Below are 18,655 nucleotides of genomic sequence, written 5' to 3'. Positions count from 1 at the left end.
CATAAAAGGGAAATAACAAAGGAGAGAAAATTTGTGGGCAATGATATGAAAAAGAAATTGAAATTTTGAAAGGATGATATTTTTAAAATAGACTCAGATATTCTTGTGTTTGCTTCCTGCAAATGCCAGTGGATCTGGATTTGAGCACCCTCTTGAGAAACCACTGATTTAGTCCAAAGTTCTCAGTATGTAGTTTTCTGGGCCCCACCCTAGAATCTCTGAATGTGAGACCTAAGAATTTGCTTTTTTTTTTTTTCTGCCCACTCCTTGTGGTATGTGGGATCTTAGTTCCCCAACCAGGGATCAAACCCCGGCTCACAGCAGTGAAAACGCTGAGTCTTAACCACTGGACCGGCAGGGAATTCCCTGGCGGTCCCGTGGTTAGGACTCCACGCTTTCACTGCTGTGGGCTCAGGTTCGATCCCTGGTCGGGGAATTAAGATCCCACAAGTCACTTGGCTTGGCAGAAAAAAAAAAAAGAAAAAGAATTTGCGTTTTTGAGACGCTCAACAGGTGATTCTTATTTTTTTCTAAGGTAGAAAAACTGCTGATCTAGTGTTACTCAGTCATTTTCCTTTTACCTCCAACTTGTAAATTAAAAATTTTCAAACTATAGAAAAGTTGGGAGGATAGCATAAGGAACACCTATATTCCTTTCACCTGGATTCACCAACTGTTGACATTTTATCACATTTGCTTCCTCTCACCTTTTTTTTTTCTGAATCATTTAAAAGTAGGTGCAAACATCATGACATTTTATCCCCAGATACTTCAGCAAGCATCTGCCAAAAATAGGTATTCTCCTGAGCAGCCACAATACCATTATCAAGCCTAAGAAAATGAACAATTCTCCAACACAATCCAGTACTCAGTCCATACTCAAATTCCCCCAACTGTTCTAAAAAAAAAGTTTTTAGCTTTTTTCCTTCAATTTAAGATTCAGGCAACATTCATACATTTCATTTGATTGTTGTGTCTCTTTAGTCTGCCTTTTGTTTTTTTTGTGTGTGTGATACTTACTTTTTTTTGAAGAGGCCAGTGTCTCTTGTACGAGGTCCTGCATGTTTATTTGTCCACTGTTTTCCCTATGATTAAATTTAAGTTCCATGTATTTGGCCGGCTACGAAGGTGATCATATCAGTAGGCACTTGATGAGGTTATCTCTTTTATTGGTGATACCAAGTTTGGCCACTTGTTCAAGGTGGTGACCATCAGACTGAGTCATCTGTGGAGTGATGCTTTGAGTCCCTGTGAATTTCCAGCTCCTTAGCCCCCTGATGGTCCTTGCCTGATTCGTTTGTGAGAGTGTGTGTTGCAAAATGGTAATTTTCTAATTAGCTCATTCCTTCTACATTTATTAGCTGACATTCTTCCTTAAAGAAGTTTTCTGTCTTAAAATTACTATAGAATAATAGTAATTTCTTTCCTTGTATTAGATTTCATTCACAGACTCCCATTTAAAATCTTTTATATGCCAGATTGCATTCATTGTTTTCCTATTTTTGTTAAGCAAAGCCATTATAATTGCCAATATGAATGAGCTTAATTGGGTATGAGATGACAGACGCATCCACAATGAGAAATGTAATTATAGCCAAAAGCTAGGAAACCTGATACTTCAGTTAGCCTCCCTGACATAAACAGGGAGTCATGTATAATCCAGGCTCCTGTATTTGGACAGAGATTAGCTCGCCATCCTCCTGACCACCTTACCAGGACCTTGGGCTTGCAGCCACTGGCCCAGCCTTTCCTCTCACTTACCTACTTGATTACCAGGCTCCACCAACTTTTCTGACCTCACAGCTCCCACAGGTGCCTGCTCCCAGCGACTCCCTGCAAAGACCAGGGTTTATATTTGGTTTTTAGGACTGCATATTCAGATTAGCTGGGATATGTTTGATTTTCCTCAGCAGTGTCTCAAGAGATTGCCGTTCTTCTGAGAACTTCTCTATATCCTGAGAGACATGTTCTCCTATTATAGGGCTTTTCTTATCCCTTGACTTTCTGTCCACATTATCAAGTTTTTCTTCCTTTCTCACTCAGAACCAGGGTTTCCTTACCATAATGGTCTGTGAACTTTTCCCCCTTTTTACAAATGCAATACTGTTTATTAGACAAAAATCAGTAAATACCAATGAGCAAAAAAATATAACTAACATTTTGGATCCTCTTAGTATGGGTTGGGCACTTTATATAACTCATTTAAGACTGACAACAAATTAACGATTTGTGTTATCCTCATTTTTCCTTCCTTTGCAGTTGAGGAAAATGAGACTTGAGGTTAAATGACTGGCTTAGGGTCATAAGCTAATAAGTTGCAGAGCTGATTTTCAAACCACAGCCAAGACTTGTTTATATTACCCTTCCAGAGCTTTTTCTATATATCAATACAAATATATATACATGCAGAAAGTACACTTCAACAGCATTCTTTTTAATCCAGTGTCATTCTCTTTCCCCTCCTCCTGGCCCTATCCCCAGGATCGACGAGAACGTGCTGGGAGCCCAGCTGGATGTTGAGGCCGCCCACTCAGAGATCCTCAAGTACTTCCAGTCGGTCACCTCCAACCGGTGGCTTATGGTCAAAATCTTCCTCATCCTCATTGTCTTCTTCATCATCTTTGTGGTCTTCCTTGCCTGAACCCTCTCCACTCTGAGGCACTCCATGGGGGTTTGGAACCCTCCTGGGAGGGCAGGTGGCCAGAGCTGCCACTGAGCCTGTGCAGGGTGCTTGGGAGAAAGGCCCTGTTTCCTTCGAACTGCTAAGAATGGCCACTGCCCCCAATCCCCTACTCCTTGCCTCTGGCCACCCTGTCCTCCCCTCACCACCCTCCAGCCCATGAAACACACACGGTTCTGGATTTGGACTCTGCTGTGAAGTGGCTGGAAGGGAGCAGAGGCCAACTGGGGGGCTCAACACGCAGGTTGTCTCCACTAGGAGATTTTTATAAACCCTCCCCAGCCTGTCGCAAAAGAAACTTTGGCAGCAAGGGGAGGTGATGTCCTTCCCCACCTTCCTGAGAGTGAGGAGAGGAAGTGAAACTGGTCCAGGGACCAACTTTCCCATCTGGGTTAGAATTTGACCTCTTCTTCCTCTCTTCACCATGTGAGGCAGGGGGCCCTGAGCCCCTCGGCTGCCTGCATAACCCCAACTTTGGCTGCAGGTGACTCTCAATCTGCCAAATGTGCTGCAGCCTGTTTTCTCCCAATTACAACAAGACTGTCAGCCTCACTAGCCATGTCGTCATTTTTGGGTGGGAGCGTCAAAAGGCCTAGGCAGCAAGTGGAGTGAGCCCACTGCCCAATATTATAACTGAAAGGGTTGGGCTGATGGCCCCAAGGGGCCAGGCTTTGGGCTCCATGACAGCACACAGCTGTCTCCAGCAGGGGATAACCAAGTGCAGCAGCACTTAATTAGCATGGAAACTTCCCTTCAAAGGGGGGAGCAGGGTCCCAGAGTGGGTCTCTGATCGGTGGCAACTTCCAGGACTATCTCCAGAAGTACTTGGACCTGTTTCATCTGCATCCTCCAACCAGCTGGCCCCACGTTTTCCTTGGGCTGGATGAAGCAGGAGTTATGCCTGCTGCCAGGAGTGAAAGGTGAAGAGAAGTGTTTGTTCGCAGCTTCAGCTGAGGCTCGTGGTCCCCTCGAAGCCCCTCACCAAATCCAAGCCAGTCACAGGAGAATGAAGTAGAGACCTGCCTGGAACACCTACCCTCCAGGGAGGTCAATATGCTTGTCAGTCCTGAGCAGGACCCACGACCACATCATGGCGAGGTCACCGGAGTTCCCCCATTTCACACACCCAAAGGAAGCTCAAGCTATAGCGAGGACAATCACCATACACTGGGCTGGCCATAGCACTTTGGGGGGGATTTGTCTAGGAGAGCCCAGGTCTTTCCTAGGCCTGGTGTTTTAATATTTCCTCTCCCCTTGGCCTGTGTTCAGGGGGTGGTCTTGCTTGCATCTTCACTGCCCAGTTGACCCACGATGTGGGTTTAGCACAGCACATCGGTGGTGGGTGGGGCGGTCTGTGAAGACGACCAAAGCCTGACAAATGCAGTTTTTCTCATTTGACTCTGCAACTCTTCTTGGGGGAACGCATAGATAGGAAGCTTATTTCATAAATATTTGTTGAGTTCCCACTACGTGCTAGGTATGGTACTGAGCCAGGTGCTGGAGAAAACAGCCATGAATTAGTCAAGTCCCTGCTCTCTTGGAGCTTACCTTCTAGTTTTCTATTTCTTTTTATAGGCGAGGAAAGCGAGGCATAGATATGCAGATGGCAAAGGGCTGGCCTGAGCTGAGACTTAAGCCCTGGCTGGATCCCCGTAGGGGTCTAGGAGCGGTCACTCCCACTCCAAGGCCCTGGTCTCCCATTCCTCTGTAGCCCTTCTTGTGGCTCCTCTTCCTTGTTCTTCTTGGAATCCTGGTCTGTAGCGCCCAGCTCTCTGCTTGAGAGCCTACCTTTGAGGTGCTGGTCTAGCGGCGGACGGATGAAAGTAGGGGGCGGGGCGAACTCTTGGTAACTCTGGGCTTCGAGAGCTCAGGTGCTGGGCGGGGCGTGCAGCGCCAAGTCCTGCCCCCGGCGCGTCGGCTCGTCGGATGCGCACGCGCATCTCCCAGCGGCCCCGCATATTATTGTAGGACGTTGGCGGCGTGTGACGCTCTCGCCGCATAAATGCAGTGGCACCCGGCGTAGGAGCACTTCGGCCTGGAACGCCTGGGCGTTCGGACGTTAGGCTGTGTCGCGGCCCGCGACAGAGCCTTCCCTTTCTTGGTGTGCCATGGCGGACGAGGGGAAGTCGTACAACGGTCAGTGCCGGCCCTTGGGTTGGGGAGCGGGACGATCTGGGCTCAGCTGGGCAGCGCCGGCCTAGGCCGCAGCGCCGGGGCGTGAGGCCGCGAGGGGCCCGGCGTCCGCGGGGAGCGGCAGTGCGCGGCGCGGACCCGGGGCGAGGCAGCCCGGGGGCCTGGCTGAACTTGAGGGTGGGTGCCCGGCTTGTTAACTCCGGAATCCTGGCGTTGCGAGCACCTGCGGCTCGAAGCCGGTGGCTCGGCAGCGGGGTGACGAGATTCCTTTGAACTTTGTGGGTGGTTGATACCTGTCAGTTCAGTTTGGCTACCAGACTCTTTAATGTGAGTCGGTGCCCTGCTCTTGGGCTGCCAGTGCCCTATTTTCTACCGCGCGTCCAGTCGGTCTTGCCCCCTCCCCCGCCGCCCCGCTGCTGCTTTGGCTTAATATTTTAGACCTACACAGTAACTCGATGTTCTAGTCCGAACACTACATTGGGTTTTAGTCCAGAGTAGTGTTGAGAGCACACGACAGCCGAGGTTTCAATCCTGAGTTGGCTATGCCAATCTTGAGTGAGTTAAACACTTAGGCCTGATTTTCCACCCCTTTAATGAGGATAGAAACAGTACCTACCTCCCGAGTTTGTCTCCGTGTGTGCGTTAAAACGAGATTGTTCGTGTCAAGTGCCTGGAACATAGTGCCTGGCATTGGAGAAAGCCCTCAATGAACGTTAGCTGCGCTTTCTGTCATTTATTATTTTTTCCCTAGGGTCATTTCTTGAGGTTCATTGTTTGCAGAGTACTACGCATTAGACCTTTTTGGGGAATCATGCGTCTTTTTTAAGAAGCCATTCCTACCCACCAGGATTCAGAGAATCATATTCCTGGAGAACATTTGAGGACCCTTGGTGAAGCACCCTAGCTGCCACTAGAACCTGAATTTAGGAGTTGTCTCCTGAGTTAAGAGGCATTTCTGACCAAGGAAACAAAGAGCTCACTCCCTAAACTTCAGAGTGGCAGTTTGAGAATAAGACGTTCAAAAGAAGCTCTTAAATTGGTCATATTTGTAACTGATGTTTGTACTGTATAGGCAATAGAGGTATTGTTTACTGGAAGCTAATGTAATCATTGTGATTGGTTTTCCGAGATGTAAGAGAGGTCACATTGGGATTAAGTAGATTTGGGTGGGCTGACAGCTGATTTCAGGTGACTTTCAGGGAGTCTGAGTTGTGTCCAGTTACACTTGGGTCACTCACACTTCCACATTCACTTCAGAGTGGCAGTTTAAGAACAAGAATTATATTTATTTAGTTTTTTTAGTAAGGTTGATTTACAATGTTATGTTAGTTTCAGGTGTATGACATAGTGATTCAGTATTTGATAAATTTGATTCCATTAAAAGTTATTACAAAGTAATGGCTGTCACTGCCCGTGCTGTACAATATACCCTTGTTGCTTATCCATTGTATATTTAGTAGTTTGTATCTCTTAATCCCATAACCTTATCTTGCCCCTCCCCACTTCCATCTCCCCAGTGGTAACCACTAGTTTGTTATCCATATCTGTGAGACTGTTTCTGTTTTGCTGAATATATTTGTTTTATTTTTTAGATTCCACATGTAGGTGCTATCATACAATAATTGTCTTTTTCTGTCTGACTTATTTCACTAAGCATAATACCCTCCAAGTCCATTCATGGTGTTGCAGTGGCAAGATTTCATTCTTTTTTATGACTGAGTAGTATTCCGTTGTGTATATATATACCACATCTTCTTTATCCATTAGTCTCTTGATGGACACTTGGGTTGCTTCCATATCTTGGCCACTGGAAATAGTGCTGCTATGAACATTGGGATGCATGTATCTTTATTTTCCCCCCCTGAACAAAAGTGAAGCTCATATGGTATATAACACAGGGAACTCTACTCAGTGCTCTGTGGTTACCTAAATGGGAAGGAAATCCAAAAAAGAGGGGATATATGTATACATATAGCTGATTCACTTTGCTGTACAGTAGAAACTAACACAGCATTGTAAAGCAATTAAACTCCAATAAAAATTAAAAGATTAAAAAAAAGCAAGTGAAGCTTATATGTATTCTTCCCTTTTTCTTAGTTTTTATGTTTTCCTTTTTTTTTAATTTTTATTTTACATTAGCATATAGTTGATTTACAATGTTGTGTTAGTTTCAGGTGTACAGCAAAGTGATTTAGTTATACATATATCTATTTTTCAGTTTCTTTTCCCATATAGGTTATTACAGAGTTTTGAGTAGAGTTTCCTGTGCTATATGGTAGGTCCTTGTTGATTATCTGTTTTATATATAGTAGTGTGTATATGTTAATCCCAACCTCCTAATTTATGCATGTATCTTTTTGAGTTAGTATTTTTTGTTTTTTCCAGATGTATAACCAGTAGTGGAATTGCTGGATCATATGGTAGCTCTATTTTTAGTTTTTTGAAGAGAGAACAAGACTTAAAAGAAGCCCTTAAATTGGTCATATTTTTAACTGATGTCTGTGCTATATAGGCAAAAGAAGTATTGTTTACTGAGTGCTGATGTAATTATTGTGATTGGCTTTCCAAGATGTGAGAGGTCACTGATCAAATTTTCAGTGAGGGTAGACTTAGGGAATGAACTTATGGTTACTAGGGGGGAAGGGTGGGGGGCAGGGATAGTTAGGGAGTTTGGGATTGATGTGTACACACTGCTCTATTTAAAATGGATAACCAGGGCTTCCCTGGTGGCGCAGTGGTTGAGAGTCTGCCTGCCAATGCGGGGGACACGGGTTCGAGCCCTGGTCTGGGAAGATCCCACATGCCGCGGAGTAACTGGGCCCGTGAGCCACAGCTAATGAGCCTGCGCGTCTGGAGCCTGTGCGCCGCAACGAGAGGCCGCCACAGTGAGAGGCCCGCGCACCGCGATGAGGAGTGGCCCCCCCTCACCACAACTGGAGAAAGCCCTCGCACAGAATCGAAGACCCAACACAGCCAAAAATAAATAAATAAATTAATAATGAAAAAAAAAAAGGCAGGGACATGCACACGGATGTTTATAGCAGCTTTATTTAAAAAAAAAAAAAAAAAAAAAGGATAACCAACAAGGACCTACTGTATAGCACAGGGAACTCTGCTCAGTATTCTCTAACAACCTAATTGGGAAAAGAATTTGAAAAGGAGTAGATAACATTTATATGTATAACTGAATTACTTTGTTGTACACCTGAAACTAACACAACATTGTTAATCAACTATACTCCAATATAAAATAAAAAGTTAAAAAAATTTTGGGGGCTTCCCTGGTGGCGCAGTGGTTGAGAATCTGCCTGCCAATGCAGGGGACACGGGTTCGAGCCCTGGTCTGCGAGGATCCCACATGCCACGGAGCAATTAGGCCCGTGAGCCACAATTACTGAGTCTGCGCGTCTGGAGCCTGTGCTCCGCAACAAGAGAGGCCGCGATAGTGAGAGGCCCGCGCACCGCGATGAAGAGTGGCCCCCGCTCGCCGCAACTAGAGAAAGCCCTCGCACAGAAACGAAGACCCAACACAACCAAAAATAAATAAATAAATAATTTAAAAAAAAATTTTGAGTGGGATTAAGTAGATTTGGGAGGCTGAGAAAAGCAGACTTCAGGTGACTTTCAGGGGCTCTGAGTTGTAGCCAGTTAAACTTGGGACACTCGCACTTCCACATTCTGCTTCTCCTTTCTATAGTTCCAGTTTCTGCTTCATTTTTCTAAAGACTTTACACAGTTTTCCAGTCATTTTCCCCTGATGCTGCCATCCCACGGAGAGGGTTCCTTCCCTGGACAGGCAGAAGAGTTTGCACGGAGGTGGTCTCTGTAGTGATTGTGTAGCTCATCTGATAGTGTGGCGTGCCGGATGCTCTGGTTGCCAAGCAAGGTAGCTGAACCAGTGATGTGTTTTCTCATTTATGTTCTGTTCCCAACCCCAGAGCACGATGATCGAGTTAGTTTCCCTCAAAGAAGAAAGAAAGGCCGGGGCCCTTTCCGGTGGAAGTATGGTGAGGGGAACCGGAGGTCTGGAAGAGGAGGTCCTGTCGTTCGGTGTTCCCGCCTGGAGGAAGATGACAGAGATGTGGCGATGAGTGATGCCCAGGATGTTCCCCGAGTACGATAGTAAGTAACCAGTTGATCTGGTTTGAATTTATCGACCCCCTCATTTATGTAGCCCTCTTACTGTCCATGTCATTTCTCTTCCCACCTGGAAGAGAGAGAAATGCCAGGACCCGCTTAATGGTTGAGCAGTCTTAGTTGTGGTCCTGGTAACAGTGCAGGAAGGTCTTTGAGAAGACATTCCTAAGCTTTGTGAGTGTTTTATTCTCTCCCTCCCCACAGCAACCCCTATGCTGCACGACCCAACCGTCGGGGTGAGAGTTGGCACGAGCGGTCTCGAATTCATGTTACTGTGCCTCTGCGGAGAGATCGAGCTCCTCCAGAGAGGGGAGGGGCTGGCACCAGCCAGGATGGGACCTCAAAGAACTGGTTTAAGATTACAGTGAGTATCTTGGAAAGTACATGGTGCAGGGGAGCTAGCGGGCTGGGCTCAGAGTTAAGCTGTTTACTTTTCACATTAAAAAATCAGTGTTCTCAGCTGTTAACTCCACAATCAGGTAACCATTCTTTCTTCTAAGAATCAATATCTTAGAACACCTAAGAGCAGGTTCAGAAAAGGAGAAGGGGACAGGTAGGGTGGGGAGGCCATCTAAAGGGAAGTGTGGTAACTGCGGTTGGGAGGTGGAGTGACCTCCCCACATGTCTCCATCTGACTCAAGCCGAGTGTGGAGCTGGGGGTCCCTTGAGTTCTCTCAGGGGCAGGCAGGTTATAAATGATGTCTTGGAACTTTTTAGAATCAGACAATTTGAATCTTTTGAGGAATAATAGGTATAAATGGACAGAAAGGAGGTTAAGGAGTTCATGTTTGGCTTGAGTAGAAAACCTTTTTTTGGCCACACCGCGCAGCTTGTGGGATCTTCTTAGTTCCCCCACCAGGGATTGAACCCGGACCACCAGGGAATTCCCAGAAAGCTTTTTTTTTTTAATATTTATTTGGTTGCACCGGGTCTTAGATGTGGCATGCGGGATCTAGTTCCCTGACCAGAGATCGAACCTGGGCCCCCAGCATTGGGAGCGAGGAGTCTTAACCACTGGACCACCAGGGAAGTCCCCCCAGAAAACCTTTAATTGACCATTTCTTCAGAAAGTCTTTTAGAGCTTGGCAGATGGTACGAAAGGAGAACTAGAGTGGGTCCGCTGTTCAGTATTAGTTATGTGCTGTTCCCTTCTCTTCTCTTTCTCTCATCTAGATTCCTTATGGCAGGAAATACGACAAGTCATGGCTCCTGAGCGTGATTCAGAGCAAGTGCAGTGTCCCTTTCACTCCCATTGAGGTAAGAGAAGGCCCAAGTGTGTGGCTGGGGACCAAGGAGCGGGTGGAGGTACCAGCTGCACGGGGGTGCTCTGGGCTCCCAAGTCCAATGCTGTTGTTTTCTCTTCTTGCAGTTTCACTATGAAAACACACGGGCCCAGTTTTTTGTTGAGGATGCCAGTACTGCCTCTGCATTGAAGGCTGTCAACTATAAGATTTTGGATCGGGAGAACCGCAGGGTGTGTGTGAAGGGCCTGGCTTGGTTGGGGGTGGGGATTGGTGCTCAGGGCATGGACTGGGTCTTGGTCCTGGGGCTTAGGCCTCCCTGGAGTTCACCGTGCCCATGCGTGTCTCCCCTGCAGATATCTATCATCATCAACTCCTCTCCTCCACCCCATACTGTGCAGAATGAACTGAAGCCAGAACAAGTAGAGCAGCTAAAGGTGAGGCAGCCTCAAGGGACGGGAGCTTCCACCCGCGTCCTGCCAGTTCTCACCCTCCCCCCCACGCCCACACGCAACTCCAGTGACCGCTGAATCTTTTGTCTTCCTCTGTAGCTGATCATGAGCAAACGATACGATGGCTCCCAACAAGCACTTGACCTCAAGGGCCTCCGTTCAGACCCAGGTACAGTTGATAGCAGTAATTCTTAGATTGGTGGAGGCAGAGGGCGATCTGTCAGGCAGGGAACGTTTGAGGCTGGTTTGGTGGGAACGCTGGCCTGGGCAAGCCCTCTCAGACTTCCCTTTCCTTCCTGAAGATTTGGTGGCCCAGAACATTGACGTTGTCCTGAATCGTAGAAGCTGTATGGCAGCCACCCTGCGAATCATTGAAGAGAACATCCCTGAGGTGAGGCCTTTGTCCCACTAGGTGGGAGGAAGCAGGGTGGGATAGACAGATAGATAGGATGGGGTTGGGAGGCAGGTTTGTTTCAAATTCCCTTGCTGCTGGTGCTTCCTCTAACTTCTTCTCTCCCCACAGCTGTTGTCCTTAAACTTGAGCAATAACAAGCTGTACAGGCTGGATGACTTGTCCAGCATTGTGCAGAAAGCACCCAATCTAAAGATCCTCAATCTTTCTGGAAATGAGGTGAGATTGAGAGCCTGTTTGTGTTTTGGACAGGGTGGGCAGAGGGTGGAGAGAGCTTGCCTGGTGGCAGCAAGAGGCGAGGGAGGGCATTTAAGGGGTGAGGTGGGGCTTGGGGGTGGGAGGAATCTAGTTGGCTCCCTTTACCAGCATGTCTTTCCTGCCTTTTCTCCCCATCCTTTGCAGCTAAAGTCTGAGCGGGAGTTGGACAAGATAAAAGGGCTGAAGCTAGAAGAGCTGTGGCTTGAAGGAAACACCCTGTGTGATACCTTTCGAGACCAGTCCACCTACATCAGGTCAGTGTTAACCTCTGTCTCCCCTCCTGGGGACCTTCACCCCCTGGGAGGCTGAGCTGATGCACCCTGACCAGTGCCCGTCTGCAGGAGATGTGCAGCCCTGAGCTGGAACCACCTGTCCTTGGGGAGGATCATGTGCTCCTCCCTTTTGTCTGTCCATGACACCCAGCTTTGCCCCAGGCCTCCTTTCCTTTCTTCTCACCTGTCTGCCTGTTTGCTGGTTCTGTGGCCTTTCTCCTCCCTTCCTGAACACAGCCTTTTCTACACTCCCCCTACCCTTTTGTTTCAAGAAGAGCATCTCCCTTTTTTACCATGACTAGGGGGCATCTTGTATATTATGCCCCATACATGGAGTTGCTTTGAGCCAAGAGCCTGGTATCCCTGGGCAGAGAAAGCCCTCCCTCCCTGGGACTTCCTGCTGATGGAAGTTCTTCCTTCCTCTGTCCTGCAACGGCCCCTCTTGCCCTTTTGCCAAGAGGGGCTCTCTTCTCACAATCTCCTTGCCCAAGGCTATTGCCTGGGCTTTCCTGCCCACGCTGAGGTTGAGGCCTCCTGGTGGCTGGTGCCATGCAATCGGTCTCTCTTGCCCAATGCTGTAAGCTGGGCCTTCCCTGGAGGAGAAACCTGGGTTCCCTAAGACATGTGACCAGAGCCGGGGCCCCGCCAGTTGGCGAGGGAATCCCAAGGCAGGTGCTGGGCGTGGAGGCCACGGGGGCATAGGCTACCAAGGAGACAGAGAACTGACCCTCTCTGGGGGCGCTGCCCCTCGCTCACTCGCACACCTCACATCACCCTGCTTGGCCCCGGAGGATGGCTGGTTAGCCAGAGACGGGTAAGATTCCTCAGGGAAGGAACAACCTAAGACAGGCACAGTCGCAGAGGGGCCATCAGGAGAGAACTTGGGGGCCAACAGAGGTGGGGCACAGACCCTCACCCCCCCCAACTTTGCAGGGGCCTGAACCCTCACCCCTTCTGAGGGAGGTCTCCTGCCCCCATGGCTGCTTCGCTTCCCACGCCCAGCTCAGATCGGAACCCAGGTAGCAGACAGAGACCTGGCCAATAGCAGCTGCCCTCTCGCCACAGCAAGGATTTGTTTCCCATTTCCTCCTTGGATCACAGGGAAGAGGAAGCTGAAAGAAAGGGCTGTGTCAGGTGCCTTCTTCCCTTTGTTCTCCTTCTTCTTTCTAAATGACTCTGCCGTGTAGTGCTTTCGCTTCTTCTTTGCTTTCTCTTTCCTTTTTCTCTCTCCTCGCCAGTATCTCCCCCAGCTCTCCTTTGTTCCTTCCTCTGCTACCTTTTCTCTCTCTTCTCCTTTTCGTCCCCTCTCTTCTTCCTTGGCCTCATCTCCTCCTGAGCCCTGCCTTGCTCATCTCCCTGCCCCAACATCCTGTGCCATTTCTGTGGTGTGTTCTGGTCTTGGCCACGGCCAGACCTGGCAGAAGTGATGGATACCTGTTGAGGCAGCGGAGCCCCTGGGCTCCCACCCCATTCCCTCCTCCCGGGGGCTGCACAGGTGAGTAGGTGGAAGGTAAGGGGGACAGGGAGGGAAAGGAGGTCCTGGCTTAAAGCCTGGGCCGGGAGTGCTGCTCCAGTGGCGCGCTCAGAGTCACGCAGAGAGGAGAGAGTCGTCCTCCGAGGCAGTCATTTCTGGGTGCCCCAGCAGAGGTGGGGAGTTGGGGCCGTTTTTCCTGGAGCTCAGAGGCCGGGAAAGAGTGAGGACAAGGAGGATGGGATGGGCTGTCCCTCGGGCATTGGTGTATTTGCCCCTAGAGCAGCCCAGGAGGCACGGTGGCTCTGAAACATCACTCACTTCTGTCCCATTCTTGACAGCGCCGTTCGAGAGCGATTTCCCAAATTATTACGCCTGGTAAGTACCTAACTTTTTTCATTCTCTTCTGAGGAGCATAGCATCTCGCACCCTCAAAGTCTTGCCTAACATGTTTGTATGATCGATCACTAATCTGGGGACACGGAGCCCTTTGAGAATCTGACAAAGTTTCTAATCCTTTTTTTTTTTTTTTCCTGGTGGCGGGGTAGGGGGAATCAAGCCATTTTATTGAGGACCTTTGAGGGAGGGTTGAAGGGCTGGTAGAACAATGAGATCTGACATCCTTCTCCCAGCTGGGATCTCCCCAGCTTCACAGTCACTGAAAATATAATCATTCTTCCCAGAAAAACACCTATAGACAAAAGTTGCATCTATCAGGATTCATGGACCCTTGCCATTTCTCTTTTACACTTGACCTGTGACCCCTCACTCTTAGTTCTCCCATCTGAGTGCTCATCCAGCCTTTTCTGTCTGGTTTATATCGTCGGCTGTCACTTCCTTTCTGCAGGACAGCCATGAGTTACCCCCACCGATTGCCTTTGACGTTGAAGCCCCTACAGTGTTACCGCCCTGCAAGGTGAGTGGAGGGGGGCGCGGTTGGGGGCACAGAGTTAGCGCTCACGTTGGGAGGAGAGTCCTGGTTACGTGGTCCTAATATCTCTTTGATTCCAGGGAAGCTACTTTGGAACAGAGACCCTGAAGAATCTGGTCCTGCACTTCTTGCAGCAGTAAGTGTCTCAGGTCCCCTCAGGCTGGGGAGAGGTGGGCTAGCCCCAGCACAGCTCACGCTCGGGAGCTGTCGGTCCCTGTGTGGCTCCAGATTGTGGCGCTCAGACTTTCCCTTTTGTTTTCCTCATAGGTACTATGCGATATATGACTCCGGAGACCGGCAGCGGCTCCTGGATGCCTACCACGATGGGGCCTGCTGCTCCCTGAGTATTCCTTTCACCCCCCAGAACCCTGCCCGGTGAGTGTCACCTCCAGAACCTGCCCAGGACCAGAGGTGCTCAGCAAATACAGGCCAGCACGTGCAGCATCCACACCGCTCTGACCACTGCCTCCTTTTTCTCTTGTTCCCCCCAGAAGCAACTTAGCTGAGTACTTCAAGGATAGTAGGAATGTGAAGAAGCTTAAAGACCCTAGTAAGTGTGTGACGTGAGCAGAACAGGTTGGGAGAAGGGGATGGGAAGGAATCAGTCTGGGCTCAGAGTGTGGCAGCTGCTCACCTTGGCTGCCCCTCCTCCCACAGCCCTGCGGTTCCGGCTGCTGAAGCACACACGTCTCAACGTTGTGGCCTTCCTCAATGAGTTGCCCAAAACTCAGCATGACGTCAATTCCTTCGTGGTAGACATAAGCGCCCAGACAGTAAGCACCTATGTCTTCCTTGGCAGAAGTGTGGAATTGGGGAAGGGGCAGTGAAGAGGCAGGGAGGACTCAGGCTCCGGCTGGGAGCCGACGGGGTACCTGATGCTGCTGCTTCTCTTTCAGAGCACGTTGCTGTGTTTTTCTGTCAATGGAGTCTTCAAAGAAGGTGGGGATCTTTGGAGTCCCGAGTTTGCAGAGTGGTCCCTTTCCCAGCTAGTCGTTCTCAGCACTCTTAGCTTCCTAGCTACCTTCTCTTCTCTCTTCTTCCCTGACCTCCTCCTCTCATTCTGCCCCCCAAGCCTACCCTCTCCACCTGTCTTTTCCTGTCTGGGATATGGGAAAAGCCTGAGGATTAGAAGGACACAGACTTTGGAGTCAGGCAGGTCTGAGCTTCCATCCCAACTTTGGTCCTCTGTGTCTGTGGGCAATTTACATTACCTCTGAGCCTGAGTCTTTATTTGTGAAAGGAAGGGGGTTAGTAATAGCCATCTCATAGTGTTGTGGGGAGTAAATGAAGTGATGTATAAAATGCTTGACACAGGGCCTGGCACACCCACACTCCACTAGTGGGATAACAGTGTCGTTATTATTATTGTCCTCCCTGACCTCTGATACTCCTCCCCACAGTGCTCCCCTGTGCACACATAATCATCCCTGTCTGGCCCACTTAGGGTTCTTTGTATCAAATAAGACCATGATTTTTGAGAAGCTGTTTGAAAACATAAAACATGAGTGACTCTGACAGGTTGTCACCATTGGTATCATTGCAGTGGATGGAAAATCTCGGGACTCTTTGCGAGCCTTTACCCGGACGTTCGTCGCTGTTCCTGCCAGCAATTCAGGGTGAGTGTTTGACTTACCGTATGGGGTCCCAGTCCCAATCCATGGCCACCACTGTGAAAATTGGGGAGGGTAGAGTCGGTCCTCTGGGAATATTTAGACATTCAGAAAGGCAGGTGGGGATCAGAGGAGGGTCACATAGTGGTGACGAGCTTGGCTCTGGAGTCCAGCTGTCTGGAGTTTTCATCCTGGCTCCACCACTTCTAGCTAAGGGCAAGTTTCCTCATTTGAAAAGTGGTTTTAACAATATTCACTTCCTAAGTCTGTTGTGAAGATAAATGAGGGTTGGGGGAGAATGTATAATTCTCGTGTGTTTGGTAGGTAATCCCATACATGGAGTCCGTGGGAAAGGGAGGAAATGATAAAGGGACCTCGTGGGTATTGAAAGGATCTGAGTGTCAAGTGAGAACAGGAATGATGTTGGGAGGATGAGGTCACCTGTCTGTCTGTCCAGCCATCTCAGGTGCTTTTTGTCCCCAAGGTTGTGCATCGTAAACGATGAGCTGTTTGTGCGGAATGCCGGCCCCGATGAGACCCGGAGGGCCTTTGCCATGCCTGCACCCACGCCATCTTCCAGCCCAGTGCCCACCCTCTCCCCGGAGCAGCAGGAGATGCTGCAGGCATTCTCCACCCAGTCTGGCATGAACCTTGAGTGGTCCCAGAAGTGAGTACTGGGCATGTGTAGGAAGGAATAAGGGTAAACTGGGGTAGGGCTGGTGGTGAATAATGAGTGCCCCTAAAATTTTTAAACCAGAACTTTTTTTATTACTTAAAAAAAAAAAAAGATGGTCCATAAAAACATTTTCTCTATGCATACATTAGCATAACATTTAAAGTCAAAATGAAGTCCCTCTTTTATACTGTTCTGCAACTTACTTTACTTATCCCATGAACATCTTTCCCTATTAGTATAAAACTCACCTTAGTCTCATTTCTGTTAGCTATTTAATAGAAATAGATAGCTATTTAATATTTCTTTGTATTCAAAAGACCATTGATAGATGGATTTTTACTAATTTTTCATTTGTATAAAGAGTGCAAGAATGTATGTAACTGTTGGTGAGTGTTTCCATAGAGTGGATGTTGAAGTGGCATTTAGTGATCAGGGTGACTGCGTTTTGGTTCTAATGGGGTGCCTGTTCGTGTCCTACTCCAGGTGCCTTCAGGACAACAACTGGGACTACACCAGATCTGCCCAGGCCTTTACTCATCTCAAGGTAAGATTTGGGAATAGGTGGCAAAAAGAGATTTCCAGGCCTTCAAGAGGGTCAAGTAGGCTTGGGACACGGGCATGGGCCACATGGCTCTACTGACCTTTTATTTTTTTCTAAGGCCAAAGGCGAGATCCCAGAAGTGGCGTTCATAAAGTGATCCATAGTCATGCCCCAGAAGATCCCTGTAAATAACCCTTGGATGTAGTGATGTCTCCTCTCCGGCCCCAAGGCCACCCTGTGACTGTGACCGAGGAGGGGGGGCTGCTGGATCCCTCTCCTCACCTGCCTTCTGGAAGACTTCGGGAAGATTGAGCCTCCCTGGTGCCAGGAAGCCAAAGCTTACTTTGTAGAACTGACACTAAACTACCCGAAGGACTTAGGTGCTTTGTGTACTTAACCCCAGGATCCTCCCTACTTTTTAAGATAAAGAGTGATATTGTATTTTGTGTCGAGTGTGCTGGGTTATTTTGGCCTTGCCCTTCGCAAGCGCGGGCGGGGGCGGGGCCGAGGCCGGGGCGGAGGCCGGGGCTCCGCTCGCCTCGCCTGGGGCGGACAGATGGACTCCGAGGGGGGCGGGGCGGGGCCAGCGGCAGGAAGTCCCGCCCCGGAAGCGGCGCCGCTCAGGGCCATGGCGGTTCCCGGGCGGCGGTGGGCTGTGCGGCTGTTCTCAGCGCTGCAGTCCCTGCCCGCGCGCCGGGCCCTGCATGACGCGGCCCCGGCACGGGACGTGCTGCTCTTCGAGTACGAACGGGGTCGCTTCTTCGCCGTCCTCGGGCTGTTCTGCGCTGGCCAGGGCGTCTTCTGGGCTTCCTTAGCCATTGCCGCCTTGGCCCGACCCCCGGCCCCCACTCGGCCTCCAGACGCCGAGTCCCCAGGCCGCGGCCGCCTGGACCTGCGCTCCGCGCTCTGGCGCTACGGCCTTGCCGTCGGCTGCGGCGCCATCGGTAAGGTGTGGGCTGCCTTCCCGGCATGGGTCGAGGAGGGCGGGCACAATCCTCTCTGCTTGGGCAAGAAGACTAAGGGGCTCCCGACCCTCCAGGATGGGCAGGCCACCCTCATAGGTGTGTGGTAACACTGGAGTTGGACGTCCCCGAGCGCCAAGCCCTCGTACAGGTTCAGGCTGAAGTCTGCCTCTCACTCTGTGACCTTGAGCGAGTTAGTACTTAACGCTCTGGACCCTGTTTTAAAATGGGGATGAACATCTATTAAGGCTGTTGGGAGGAATGACTAATACATGATTGGGATATAAGAGGAGCTCAGTAAATGTTACTATCATCACGATTTTTTTTTTTTTTTATTCGGGAGCACACTGTAAGGGTTGCTTCTTAGCTCTCCAGGGAAAACCCCAATCTTTGCTCTTCCTGCAGGTACTCTGGTACTTGGTGCTGGTCTTCTCTTTTCCCTCCGCTCTGTGCGCTCAGTGATGCTACAGGCTGGAGGGAAGCAAGTAACCCTCACCACTCATGCCCCCTTTGGCTGGGGTGCCCATTTTACAGTTCCCTTGAACCAAGTATCCTGCATGGCCCACCGGGGTGAAGTCCCTGCCATGTTGCCTCTGAAGGTCAAAGGCCGACGATTCTACTTCCTCTTGGACAAAGCTGGACATTTCCCCAACACGAAACTCTTTGACAACACTGTGGGTGCCTACCGTAGCTTGTGAAGAAACCACCTCAGGTCACTCACCCCTCCCAGAGGGGAATCAAAACTGAACCTTCGGGATGGGGTGACAACCAGGGTCACACAAGAGGCCCAGAATTCATTAACAGCAAATAAAGGAGCAGTCATCCCAAGGGCAGCTACCTGTCAGTACCTCAGAGTTTTGATCCATGTCTGTTTCGCCT

General features: G+C 49.5%; 3 protein-coding genes across 4 annotated transcripts in view; all 3 read left to right on the top strand.

Annotated features, from left to right (window-relative positions):
* STX5 (syntaxin 5) overlaps positions 1-3,251 on the top strand; it is a 33,678-nt gene extending 30,427 nt beyond the window's left edge. For both annotated transcript variants that reach the window (XM_061201900.1, XM_061201899.1), the window contains exon 11: positions 2,482-3,251. In XM_061201900.1, coding sequence (XP_061057883.1) covers positions 2,482-2,641 — 160 coding nt within the window. In that variant the 3' untranslated portion in view covers positions 2,642-3,251. The remainder of the gene's footprint in view (positions 1-2,481) is intronic.
* A 1,398-nt stretch (positions 3,252-4,649) lies between these two features.
* On the top strand, positions 4,650-17,255 carry NXF1 (nuclear RNA export factor 1). The gene is made up of 21 exons (XM_061201898.1): positions 4,650-4,816; positions 8,752-8,935; positions 9,155-9,314; positions 10,124-10,207; positions 10,320-10,424; positions 10,548-10,628; positions 10,743-10,812; positions 10,946-11,034; positions 11,167-11,274; positions 11,458-11,567; positions 13,398-13,434; positions 13,904-13,972; positions 14,068-14,123; positions 14,255-14,362; positions 14,479-14,537; positions 14,645-14,760; positions 14,884-14,926; positions 15,531-15,603; positions 16,082-16,264; positions 16,757-16,817; positions 16,933-17,255. The coding sequence occupies exons 1-21, from the start codon at positions 4,789-4,791 to the stop codon at positions 16,969-16,971; spliced, it is 1,863 nt and encodes a 620-aa protein (XP_061057881.1). The 5' UTR covers positions 4,650-4,788; the 3' UTR covers positions 16,972-17,255.
* A 172-nt stretch (positions 17,256-17,427) lies between these two features.
* Positions 17,428-18,630, top strand: TMEM223 (transmembrane protein 223). Its single transcript, XM_061201897.1, has 2 exons — positions 17,428-17,758; positions 18,182-18,630. The coding sequence occupies exons 1-2, from the start codon at positions 17,443-17,445 to the stop codon at positions 18,472-18,474; spliced, it is 609 nt and encodes a 202-aa protein (XP_061057880.1). The 5' UTR covers positions 17,428-17,442; the 3' UTR covers positions 18,475-18,630.
* The last annotated feature ends 25 nt before the right edge of the window (positions 18,631-18,655 follow it).

This window comes from Eubalaena glacialis, chromosome 10, assembly GCF_028564815.1.
Source record: "Eubalaena glacialis isolate mEubGla1 chromosome 10, mEubGla1.1.hap2.+ XY, whole genome shotgun sequence".
NCBI lineage: Eukaryota > Metazoa > Chordata > Mammalia > Artiodactyla > Balaenidae > Eubalaena > Eubalaena glacialis.
Note: the sequence above shows the minus strand (reverse complement) of the source record. Positions and strands in the feature narration are given on the sequence as shown.